The sequence below is a fragment of the Salmo salar genome, chromosome 23 (assembly GCF_965601325.2).
Source record: "Salmo salar chromosome 23, fSalSal1, whole genome shotgun sequence".
NCBI lineage: Eukaryota > Metazoa > Chordata > Actinopteri > Salmoniformes > Salmonidae > Salmo > Salmo salar.
The window spans coordinates 52,182,526-52,195,091 of NC_138313.1; the positions used below are offsets into that span (position 1 = coordinate 52,182,526).

The 12,566-nt window shown below is 47.1% G+C and overlaps 1 protein-coding gene across 2 annotated transcripts in view; it reads left to right on the top strand.

The window, feature by feature from the left end:
• The first annotated feature begins 429 nt into the window (after positions 1–429).
• The window catches only part of ints14 (integrator complex subunit 14), a 42,662-nt gene continuing 30,525 nt past the window's right edge, over positions 430–12,566 (top strand). Inside the window, exons 1-5 of one of the 2 annotated variants that reach the window (XM_045706272.2) lie at positions 430–503; positions 3,388–3,718; positions 6,558–6,665; positions 7,419–7,574; positions 10,931–11,049. In XM_045706272.2, coding sequence (XP_045562228.1) covers positions 3,494–3,718; positions 6,558–6,665; positions 7,419–7,574; positions 10,931–11,049 — 608 coding nt within the window. In that variant the 5' untranslated portion in view covers positions 430–503; positions 3,388–3,493. Of the gene's footprint in view, positions 504–3,387; positions 3,719–6,557; positions 6,666–7,418; positions 7,575–10,930; positions 11,050–12,566 lie in introns of those variants that run through there. The other variant, XM_045706273.2, reaches the window with a different exon arrangement.

Consider the following 12,566-nt stretch of genomic DNA (forward strand, 5'->3'; position numbering starts at 1 on the left):
TCTTGGGATGTACCGGTACAGACGGTGGATGATGGAGAGGTTCGCCCAGCCTGCGCATCGCTCACGGCAGTGTCACCCCTAGGACGCATCGCGGGAAAGATCAGAATATACCTTATGTAATACCTGAGGACAGATAAGATGCATTTATAGCTTAATGGTTAGTTAATGTATACTTTTCTCAAGTAGGCCCCTATTAAAAATATATTTAATTTAGGCGATGATATGACAGAGCTATAAGAAATAGAAAAATTAAGATGTAACGGAATGGAAATTTGGTAATTCAAATAAGAATACATTTTGTTCTATAATTCATATTTAATTGAAATAATTTGATTTAATCTGTTCATTAATATAATGTTTGAATTTATTGTCTAGTCAGTTTTCTAATCTGGAAAGTCTCGATGTGCGTCTCGGAACTAGGAACTAATGAAGGAAAGGAATGCTTCCGCCCGGACATAATAGTGAGCAGTACAAATCCATCGAGAAGATTTCTACATTGATGGGTATGAATCTTTCTGTTTTTATCGTATTCATAATATAACTTTTTATAAAAAAAAAAAAATACTTGTTCAGGGATAATGCATCATTCTATCTATACTATTTATTTGCAAGTTAAACTCTGTCCTCCAAATAAAAGTGAATTTCAAAGCTAGCTATCACCCTGCTAAGATTCGTTAGCTAGCTAGCCGTATTGAAAGGATCGAAGGAGAATTAGTAATGTTGTTGTTGTTGTTTATGAGCATGGCCTTATTTCTATTACAGCATATTGGATGACTGTCATTTATATTGTCATTCACCCAGTTCAATGTAACTTCTATTCCAGCTCATTGTTAATTAACATCGATAGGTTTAGGATACTACATGATACTAGAATGTTCCCTTGTACCCATCATGAGGTTGTTACAACCTAGTAGGTGCACACAGGTCGAGAGGATTTTGAGTAATCAAGGTGACAGACAAGAGATACATTCAATACCTCCTTGTACCCTCTGATCTGCATCTAGCTGATCTAGGGTGTCATCATTAGACCCAACTGAGAGTTTTTCTATTGGATAAATTCAGGTGTGTTTTTATCCCCGTTTCGTTCTGTTCGCTTCCGTTTTTAAGAAATGTTTTTTTCAAACAGACTCGGCAGAATGAATACACCCCTCACTTTCATAGCAACCAGCATAAAAACAGCATGATCACTTTCCTTCTTGTGTATATATATATATAATTCCTTCTCGCTACTATCTACTCGCCTTTTCCCTTCGCTTGTGGACTTCAGTGCACAAACACATCAGCTGTCTGTGACCAGGGGAAAAGACCTTTCCAAGCCAAACCTTCATATCATAACCACTAACCCGCTACACACAACCTACATCATTGTCACGTCCTAGTCAACATAAGAGAACTAACGTGTTAGTAAACCTGCTACAATCATACAGTACAGTCAGAAAGCAGTTTAGCAGTTACACCGATGGACCCCATTTTATACACTGCAGTGCTAGCTAGCTGTAGCTTATGTTTTCAGTACTAGATTCATTCTCTAATCCTTTGATTGGGTGGACAACATGTCAATTCATGCTGCAAGAGCTCTGATAGTTTTGTTGTCATAATTACTGTGTAAGTCTATGGAAGGGTGTGAGAACCACGAGCCTCCTGGGTTTTGTATTGAAGTCAATGTACCCAGAGGAGGACGGAAGCTAGCTGTCCTCCGGCTACACCGTGGTGCTACCCCTACAGAGTGCTGTTGAGGCTACTGTTGACCTTCATTACAAAACAGAGTGTTTTAACCAATGATTTGGTGACAATAATATATTTAGTATAGTTTTATCTAAAAAGGATGCTTTTAAAAAAAAATGTTAAACTTTTTTATTTATTTATTTTTATTAAATTAAATTAATTGAGGAGGATGGTCCTCCTCTGAGGAGCCTCCACTTGATGAAAATGATTGATTGAAGGAATGAGATCCCAACCTTGTCAATAATTCTGAAAGTAACATTAAGATATTCTGTACAGTTCGTGGTAACAGTCCCATATGTTTCATTCTGTTCTCAATAGTGTCCGTGCTGCAACCCACAATTTATAGTATATTCCAGGGGTAGGCAACTAGTTAGATTCAGCTGCGGGTAGGAACATAATTATAATAAATTGTACACTGCAAATTAAACCACAACTAAGCCCCCAAAATGTATTTGAAAATAACAATAATTTCATACCTTCATTACATTGAGAGACGATCACATGTCTTTACTCACTGGTTGAATCAACATCGTTTCCACCTCATTTCAACGACATTACGTGGAACCAATGTGGAATAGACGTTAGAATTGATGTTTGTGCCCACCAGTAGCAGCAGTGTTGTAGTCCAGTCTGGTCTCAAGACCACATATTGAGTGTCTCGGATGTCGAATCCATTTTTTTTTATTCGGTCTTGACTCGCTCGTTCTCGGACAATGAGGACTCGTAAATTCTTCCCGAGACCAACGGAGTAAAACAGTTCTAATTATCAGCACTCATTCAGTCAGCGCATGAAACCTCTTGGGTAGGTCAAATATCCACACTCCTTTCATGATATGTGAATTATTGCCTATTGAAAACTTTCTATTTTACACGTTAACATTACTGTCCTTTTTACTTAAAAAAAAAATTATATCTTCAAACCTTGTCGCTCTCGTTGTTTCCGCTAGTAGGGAAGAGTGTGCGGGGGAAATAGTTTGAAAGTAGAGCGCTCACTGTTAGTAAAGGAGAGACCGACAAAGTTGGAAGACATTTTTGTATTTCTATCTATTTATTTAGAGAACCGTTTGAGGTAGTGATAATTTGCGGAGAGTCTCGTTAGAATACATTCTGAATGTTGTTCTGAAATATAAACGCAGAAATACTAGACATTTTTCAACTTTTATTATGGTGGCGATTTGACACAATTACAATCATGATCTTGAATTGGACTAGCATTGTTCTGATCTTGACTCGGACTTGTTTTGCTACGGTCTTGTTCTGGAATCGGTCTCGCTTGAGGTGGTCTCAAACCCAACACTGGGTTTTTATTTCATTTTTCAAAACATTTTTTTGTCCTTTTTATTTTTATTTTTTTAAATTCCTGGTAAATTTTACAGCCTCTTTTGACCGAAATACTAAAAATCCCCCAACGATCTCTCCGAGGGGTGGGTTTTAGCCCTTATTCTATTGTTTACCCTCAATATGTCTTTGTTTTTCCGTTGTCTTTTTCAGTTCTTTTCCTGGCATATATTATTATAATATATATTTATTTATTATTTATTATATCAGAAACCGGTTGGATAAACAAGACGGCCTCACGAACCTTTAATTCAAATGTGAACATGCGTTATTCTGACTAACGGATTCCATATATATATATATTTATTTTTTTTCTTCTTGCAGAGGCAGTGTTCTGGTTTCCATTGTAGACTGTGTTGTATTCACACATCGAGAGACTTGTTGGGAGGCTTCATTAAAGTCATTCTGCTTTAGTGGAAACCGCGTCACCATGCCGACGGTGGTCCTAATGGACGCGTCCCTGTCCATGACGCGGCCGGTCTCTCTGGATCAGTGCTCCGAGGAGTTACAGAGGAAGAATCTAGCCGTGGCCGGACTCACCATGCTGTTTGAACACATGGCTAACAACTACAGACTGGAATTCACCTCTCTAGTGGCCTTCTCTTCTCTGTGGGAGCTACTGGTGCCTTTCACCAGGGACTACAACACCTTACAGGTACACAGGGCTGGTTAACACCAGGGACTACAGGTACACAGGGCTGGCTAACACCAGGGACTACAGGTACACAGGGCTGGCTAACACAACACCTTACAGGTACACAGGGCTGGTTAACACCAGGGACTACAGGTACACAGGGCTGGCTAACACCAGGGACTACAGGTACACAGGGCTGGCTAACACCAGGGACTACAACACCTTACAGGTACACAGGGCTGGTTAACACCAGGGACTACAGGTACACAGGGCTGGCTAACACCAGGGACTACAGGTACACAGGGCTGGCTAACACCAGGGACTACAGGTACACAGGGCTGGCTAACACCAGGGACTACAGGTACACAGGGCTGGCTAACACCAGGGACTACAGGTACACAGGGCTGGTTAACACAACAACTTACAGGTACACAGGGCTGGTTAACACAACACCTTACAGGTACACAGGGCTGGTTAACACCATGGACTACAACACCCTACAGGTACACAGGGCTGGTTAACACCAGGGACTACAACACCTTACAGGTACACAGGGCTGGTTAACACCAGGGACTACAACACCCTACAGGTACACAGGGCTGGCTAACACAACACCCTACAGGTACACAGGGCTGGTTAACACCAGGGACTACAACACCCTACAGGTACACAGGGCTGGCTAACACAACACCCTACAGGTACACAGGGCTGGTTAACACCAGGGACTACAACACCCTACAGGTACACAGGGCTGGCTAACACAACACCCTACAGGTACACAGGGCTGGTTAACACCAGGGACTACAGGTACACAGGGCTGGTTAACACCAGGGACTACAGGTACACAGGGCTGGCTAACACAACACCCTACAGGTACACAGGGCTGGTTAACACAACACCTTACAGGTACACAGGGCTGGTTAACACCAGGGACTTGAAGGCAATATGTTAGTAGCTCTACTTGTTCTCTGATTGGCTAGATACATTTAAGACATTGGTTACACCTGTCCAATCTTTCAGATCTGATGAAGTGTGTAGCCAGGGTAATGTTCTGTGTAGCCATGGTAATGTTCTGTGTAGCCAGGGTAATGTTCTGTGTAGCCATGGTAATGTTCTGTGTAGCCAGGGTCATGTTCTGTGTAGCCAGGGTAATGTTCCGTGCAGACAGGGTAATGTTCTGTGTTCTGTGCAGCCAGGGTAATGTTCTGTGCAGCCAGGGTAATGTACTGTGCAGCCAGGGTAATGTTCTGTGTAGCCAGGGTAATGTTCTGTGCAGCCAGGGTAATGTTCTGTGCAGCCAGGGTAATGTACTGTGCAGACAGGGTAATGTTCTGTGTTCTGTGCAGCCAGGGTAATGTTCTGTGCAGCCAGGGTAATGTACTGTGCAGCCAGGGTAATGTTCTGTGTAGCCAGGGTAATGTTCTGTGCAGCCAGGGTAATGTTCTGTGCAGCCAGGGTAATGTACTGTGCAGCCAGGGTAATGTACTGTGCAGCCAGGGTAATGTACTGTGCAGCCAGGGTAATGTACTGTGCAGCCAGGGTAATGTTCTGTGCAGCCAGGGTAATGTTCTGTGCAGCCAGGGTAATGTTCTGTGCAGCCAGGGTAATGTTCTGTGTAGCCAGGGTAATGTTCTGTGTAGCCAGGGTAATGTTCTGTGTTCTGTGCAGCCAGGGTAATGTTCTGTGTTCTGTGCAGACAGGGTAATCTTCTGTGTAGCCAGGGTAATGTTCTGTGCAGCCAGGGTAATGTTCTGTGCAGCCAGGGTAATGTTCTGTGCAGCCAGGGTAATGTTCTGTGCAGCCAGGGTAATGTACCGTGCAGCCAGGGTAATGTTCCGTGCAGCCAGGGTAATGTACCGTGCAGCCAGGGTAATGTACCGTGCAGCCAGGGTAATGTTCTGTGTTCTGTGCAGCCAGGGTAATGTACCGTGCAGCCAGGGTAATGTACCGTGCAGCCAGGGTAATGTACCGTGCAGCCAGGGTAATGTACCGTGCAGCCAGGGTAATGTACCGTGCAGCCAGGGTAATGTTCCGTGCAGCCAGGGTAATGTACCGTGCAGCCAGGGTAATGTACCGTGCAGCCAGGGTAATGTTCTGTGTTCTGTGCAGACAGGGTAATCTTCTGTGTAGCCAGGGTAATGTTCTGTGCAGCCAGGGTAATGTTCTGTGCAGCCAGGGTAATGTTCTGTGCAGCCAGGGTAATGTTCTGTGCAGCCAGGGTAATGTACCGTGCAGCCAGGGTAATGTTCCGTGCAGCCAGGGTAATGTACCGTGCAGCCAGGGTAATGTACCGTGCAGCCAGGGTAATGTTCTGTGTTCGTGCAGCCAGGGTAATGTACCGTGCAGCCAGGGTAATGTACCGTGCAGCCAGGGTAATGTACCGTGCAGCCAGGGTAATGTACCGTGCAGCCAGGGTAATGTACCGTGCAGCCAGGGTAATGTTCCGTGCAGCCAGGGTAATGTACCGTGCAGCCAGGGTAATGTACCGTGCAGCCAGGGTAATGTTCTGTGTTCTGTGCAGCCAGGGTAATGTACCGTGCAGCCAGGGTAATGTACCGTGCAGCCAGGGTAATGTTCTGTGCAGCCAGGGTAATGTACCGTGCAGCCAGGGTAATGTTCCGTGCAGCCAGGGTAATGTTCCGTGCAGCCAGGGTAATGTACCGTGCAGCCAGGGTAATGTACCGTGCAGCCAGGGTAATGTACCGTGCAGCCAGGGTAATGTACCGTGCAGCCAGGGTAATGTACCGTGCAGCCAGGGTAATGTACCGTGCAGCCAGGGTAATGTACCGTGCGGCCAGGGTAATGTACCGTGCAGCCAGGGTAATGTACCGTTAATTGTGTCCTTCCCTGTGCTGTGCAGGAAGCCCTGAGTAACCTGGAGGACTATGACAAGACGTGTCTGGAATCGGCTTTACACGGAGTCAGCAACGTTGTGCAGCAGGAGTGGGGTCACGCCTGTCCCACACAGGTAGTACTCTTATATCAAACCAATTCATCCAATTCATTATCCAACACCTTTTTACTGAGGCTAAATTACATTTCTGAACTCATTATTCACCCCGTTGTTTACACGGAGGTGATCCCAGCTAATTTAAGATGAATGAACGGACTGTAAGTCGCTCTGGATAAGAGGTCTGATTTAAGTTTTACTAAAATGTTTAATGCAGGTGACTGTTGGTGAATATGGCTGCAGTTTTCCTCCTGGCCACCAGGCGGTGCTCTCTGAGAAACTCCCTACAGACTATTAGATTGATTATTGATTATTGATTTGGTGTTCTACAGTAAAGGATCACTGAGAAACTCCCTACAGACTATTAGATTGATTATTGATTATTGATTTGGTGTTCTACAGGTGGTTTTGGTAACAGACGGGTCACTGAGAAACTCCCTACAGACTATTAGATTGATTCACTGAGAAACTCCCTACAGACTATTAGATTGATTATTGATTATTGATTTGGTGTTCTACAGGTGGTTTTGGTAACAGACGGGTCACTGAGAAACTCCCTACAGACTATTAGATTGATTATTGATTATTGATTTGGTGTTCTACAGGTGGTGTTGGTAACAGACGGGTCACTGAGAAACTCCCTACAGACTATTAGATTGATTATTGATTATTGATTTGGTGTTCTACAGGTGGTTTTGGTAACAGACGGGTCACTGAGAAACTCCCTACAGACTATTAGATTGATTATTGATTATTGATTTGGTGTTACAGGTGGTGTTGGTAACAGACGGATCACTGGGGATCGGTAAAGGCTCACTGAGAAACTCCCTACAGACTCTGAAAGGACGCCCGGAAGATAAGAAGTTCCCCTTGCCCTTCCCTTTCCCAGCGAAGCTGTTCGTCATGTGCATCGCCAACGCGGAGGAGGTACTACAGCATTACTCTGAATAGCTACTGATCGTCCTCCTAGACCTGATCTCACAGCCCGCTCGTTTATTTGTGAAGTTAGTAGGGGGCAATAGGTAGATATAGGGGCTAGTGTTTCGCCAGGACATCTGAGACGACAAGCAGATGGCACTATTACACAGCTGTCTGCTACCGTGCAAGGTGACTGATAGGGCTGCACGGTTAATCAAATGTGTTTTATTAAATTTGAGGTCTTGATATGGGTAATATCCATATCGCTGTCTGTAACGATAGTTTAAAAACAACTCCCCAAAAAAACATTTAGGCTGATTGGTCAAGTTGAGGGGAGTTCTCTCTCTCTCTCATCTCTATCTCTTTTGGCCAATCCCAGTCCCACACACAGCAAGCCCCTGTCCCCCTGTCTCCCTGCCCCCTATCTCCCTGTCCCCCTGTCTCCCTGCCCCCTGTCTCCCTGTCCCCCCTGTCCCCTATCCCCCTGTCTCCCTGTCCCCCCTGCCTCCCTATCCCCCCCGTCCCCCTGTCCCCCTGCCTCCCTGTCCCCCCGTCCCCCTGCTCCCTCGCCCCCCTGTCCCCCCCGTCCCCCTGTCTCCCTAAACCCTGTCCCCCCTGTCCTCCCCTGTCCTCCCTGCCTCCCTCCCCCTGCCCCCCGCCCCTGTTCCCCTGTCCCCCCTGTCCCCCTGTCCCCCTGCCCCCCTGTCCCCCTGCCCCCCTGTCTCCCTATTCCCCTGTCCCCCTGTCTCCCTGTCCCCCTGTCCCCCTGTCTCCCTATCACCCTGTCCCCCTGTCCCCCTGTCTCCCTGTCTCCCTGTCTCCCTGTCCCCCTGTCTCCCTGTCTCCCTGTCCCCCTGTCTCCCTGTCCCCCTGCCCCCCTGTCTCCCTGTCCCCCTATCCCCCTGCCCCCCTGTCTCCCTGTCCCCCTGCCCCCCTGTCTCCCTGTCCCCCTGTCTCCCTGTCCCCCTGTCTCCCTATCCCCCTGTCTCCCTGTCTCCCTGTCCCCCTGCCCCCCTGTCTCCCTGTCCCCTGTCTCCCTGTCCCCCTGTCCCCCTGTCTCCCTATCCCCCTGTCTCCCTACCCCCCTGTCTCCCTATCCCCCTGTCCCCCTGTCTCCCTGCCCCCTATCCCCCTGCCCCCCTGTCTCCCTGCCCCCTATCCCCCTGCCCCCCTGTCTCCCTGTCCCCCTGTCTCCCTATCCCCCTGTCTCCCTGTCCCCCTGTCCCCCTGTCTCCCTATCCCCCTGTCTCCCTATCTCCCTGTCCCCCTATCCCCTGTCTCCCTATCCCCCTGTCTCCCTGTCCCCCTGTCCTCCCTGTCTCCCTATCCCCCTGTCTCCCTATCCCCCTGTCCCCCTATCCCCCTGTCTCCCTGCCCCCCTGTCCCCCTGTCTCCCTATCCCCCTGTCTCCCTGTCCCCCTGCCCCCCTGTCTCCCTATCCCCCTGTCTCCCTGTCTCCCTGTCCCCCTGTCCCCCTGTCTCCCTATCCCCCTGTCTCCCTATCCCCCTGTCTCCCTATCTCCCTGTCCCCCTATCCCCCTGTCTCCCTGCCCCCCTGTCCCCCTGTCTCCCTATCCCCCTATCCCCCTGCCCCCCTGTCTCCCTGTCCCCCTGTCCCCCTGTCTCCCTATCCCCCTGTCCCCCTGCCCCCCTGTCTCCCTCCCCCCCTGTCTCCCTGCCCCCCTGTCTCCCTGCCCCCCTGTCCCCCTATCCCCCTGCCCCCCTATCCCCCTGTCTCCCTGTCCCCCTATCCCCCTGTCCCCCTGTCTCCCTATCCCCCTGTCTCCCTGTCCCCCTATCCCCCTGTCCCCCTGTCTCCCTATCCCCCTGTCTCCCTGCCCCCCTGTCCCCCTATCCCCCTGTCTCCCTGTCCCCCTATCCCCCTGTCCCCCTATCCCCCTGTCCCCCTATCCCCCTATCCCCCTGTCCCCCTGTCTCCCTGCCCCCCTGTCTCCCTGTCTCCCTATCCCCCTGTCCCCCTGTCTCCCTGCCCCCCTGTCTCCCTGTCTCCCTATCCCCCTATCTCCCTGTCTCCCTGTCCCTCAACCAGGCAGTTCCTCTAGATTCACTCTGCACCTATTGACCAAACAGCAGTCAACAGATTGTTCCAAACAACAACGACTCAGATTAATATAAATCCATGTTTTCTATATTATTGGTGTAGTTAGTTAGTTGGTGTAGTTAGTTAGTTGGTGTAGTTAGCTGGTGTAGTTAGCTGGTGTAGTTAGCTGGTGTAGTTAGCGTGGTGTAGTTAGCTGGTGTAGTTAGTTGGTGTAGTTATTGGTGTAGTTAGTTGGTGTAGTTAGTTGGTTGGTGTAGTTAGTTGGTTGGTGTAGTTAGTTGGTGTAGTTATTGGTGTAGTTAGTTGGTTGGTGTAGTTAGTTGGTTGGTGTAGTTGGTTGGTGTAGTTAGTTGGTGTAGTTAGTTGGTGCAGTTAGTTGGTGCAGTTAGTTGGTGCAGTTAGTGGTGTAGTTAGTGGTGTAGTTAGTGGTGTAGTTAGTTAGTTGGTGTAGTTAGTTAGTTGGTGTAGTTAGTTGGTTGGTGTAGTTAGTTGGTGTAGTTAGTTGGTTGGTGTAGTTAGTTGGTTGGTGTAGTTAGTTGGTGTGGTTGTAGTGTAGTTGGTTGGTGTAGTTAGTTGGTGTAGTTAGTGGTGTAGTTAGTTAGCTGGTGTAGTTATTGGTGTAGTTCGTTGGTGTAGTTCGTTGGTGTAGTTAGTGTTGTAGTTAGTTAGTTGGTGTAGTTAGTTGGTTGGTGTAGTTAGTTGGTTGGTGTAGTTAGCTGGGTGTAGTTAGCTGGTGTAGCTAGCTGGTGTAGCTAGTGTGGTGTGGTGTAGTTAGTTGTGTAGTTGGCTGGTGTAGTTAGTTGGTTGGTGTAGTTAGCTGGTGTAGTTGGTGTAGTTAGTTAGTTGGTGTAGTTGGTGTAGTTAGTTGGTGTAGTTAGTTGGCTGGTGTAGTTGGTGTAGTTAGCGGGGGGGGGGTGGGTGTAGCGGTGTAGTTAGTTGGTGTAGTTGGTGTAGTTAGCTGGTGTAGTTAGTTGGCTGGTGTAGTTGGTGTAGTTACCTGGTGTAGTTAGTTAGTTGGTGTAGTTAGCTGGTGTAGTTAGTTAGTTGGTGTAGTTAGCTGGTGTAGTTAGTTGGCTGGTGTAGTTGGTGTAGTTAGTTGGCTGGTGTAGTTGGTGTAGTTAGCAAGCTGCAAATGTGTCTAAAACAAAATTGTGTTAGCCTCTAATGCTTATCGCTGGCTAGCTGGCTAGCTGGCTAGCTAAATCCACAGAGGTACGGCAAAATGTTCCCAGACTGGATATTCTACCTGATGTTCTGTTGGTTCCAGACCAACCAGTTCCCCTGTTCTTCGTTTCTTCTACAGTTACAGATGACGGACACTATGCATAACCTGGTTCAGCTGCTCCAGCTGAACGGAGGAGACGGACAGATCTTCACCATGGAAGGCCAGCTCTGTCTGAAAAGTGTCCAGTCTATGTTCGGGTGTGTATGTTAATCATAACCCAGAAACCTTCCGTCAAACTCTGCGTTTACTTCTCAGGGTGGAAGGTCTAAATCTGATCTAGTGGAAACAGCAGAAACAACTGGCCTTTCTCTGGGAACTAGTTAGGTCTAGGGTCGGCACAAATACCTGTGTAACCGACCGTTATAGATGAAGACCGTCGTGAAAATAAAATAACAGTCATATTTCAGTCATATTTCCCCTCCCCCCCAAAAAAAGGTTTTGTAGAACATACAGCCAACTGAAAGACAGGAAGGATTCGTTTGAGTCAGTTTCTGTGGTAACATGGATCCTTAACTAGAGTCGATCTCCGTGCCCTCGCGGAAATCAAATGAGCATAATAATAAAACATTATTATTTTTTTAAATCCCCCGTTTAAAAATGTGTCCGTTTTAAGCTAGAGAGAGAGAGAGAGAGCTGTCCACCATGTCGTACTTCCTCATCCGAGGTGAAAGGTGACAGGAGAGCTAGAGCGGCGTTCTGTCAGACCAGGAGACACTCTGAAAATCAATCTTCTCACAAAAATGGTCTGTACCGTCAAGGATTTGACCTACGAACTTTGGTCTACACACAAGAGTCACGGTGACTCGTCTGAAGTCGGTACAGACCGATCTGCCAACTTCTGTCTGTAGCGTCCGAAAAGTTTGGGGCGACACGCTAATATGACCCCCTCTGTGGAAAGGTGAGACTTGTCTGAAAGTCCACAGGTACCAGTTAAATACATCTAATGGAAATATATATAGAGAGATACTTTAGTGACAAAAGCAAGGGGTTAAATACAAGTCTTTCCTAGATCTGTTGTTCCATGTAGTGAATCTGTTATTCAATGTGTTTCTATGCGCTAAAATACTTTTTCATCAAATACTTTTTAAAAATATATATATAATTTTTTTTGATACTTCAAGGGGTTCTTAAAATTCCAAAACCAAATAGTTAAATGATTCTTGGTTTTGTCCTTTTAAAAATAATTCAATATAGCTCAGTAGACCCTTTCCCCCCTGGCTTAGACTGGGTTTAAACTGTTCATGGGTTAACAACACGATTTTACATTTTTTGCTTTGCTTCTTTGCTTAAACGAGCAAAAAAGGTGTTGTAGCAAACTATTCAATGCAGCAGCAACACACAGAAATAGAATGAATAGAACAGACTGGTAACCTCTGACCTTCGGGAGTTGTCATGGTTACGCTCGCAATGGCTGCCTGGTATTTAAAGTGACTAGTGATACCCTTTATTAAACCCATTTATTAAAGTGGCCTCCATGTTGGCCAGCAGCCTCTCTGTGCTAGTGATGGCTGTCTACCAGTCTGATGGCCTGGAGATAGAAGCTGTTTACCAGTCTGATGGTCTGGAGATAGAAGCTGTTTATCAGTCTGATGGTCTGGAGATAGAAGCTGTTTATCAGTCTGATGGTCTGGAGATAGAAGCTGTTTATCAGTCTGATGGCCTGGAGATAGAAGCTGTTTACCAGTCTGATGGCCTGGAGATAGAAGCTGTTTAT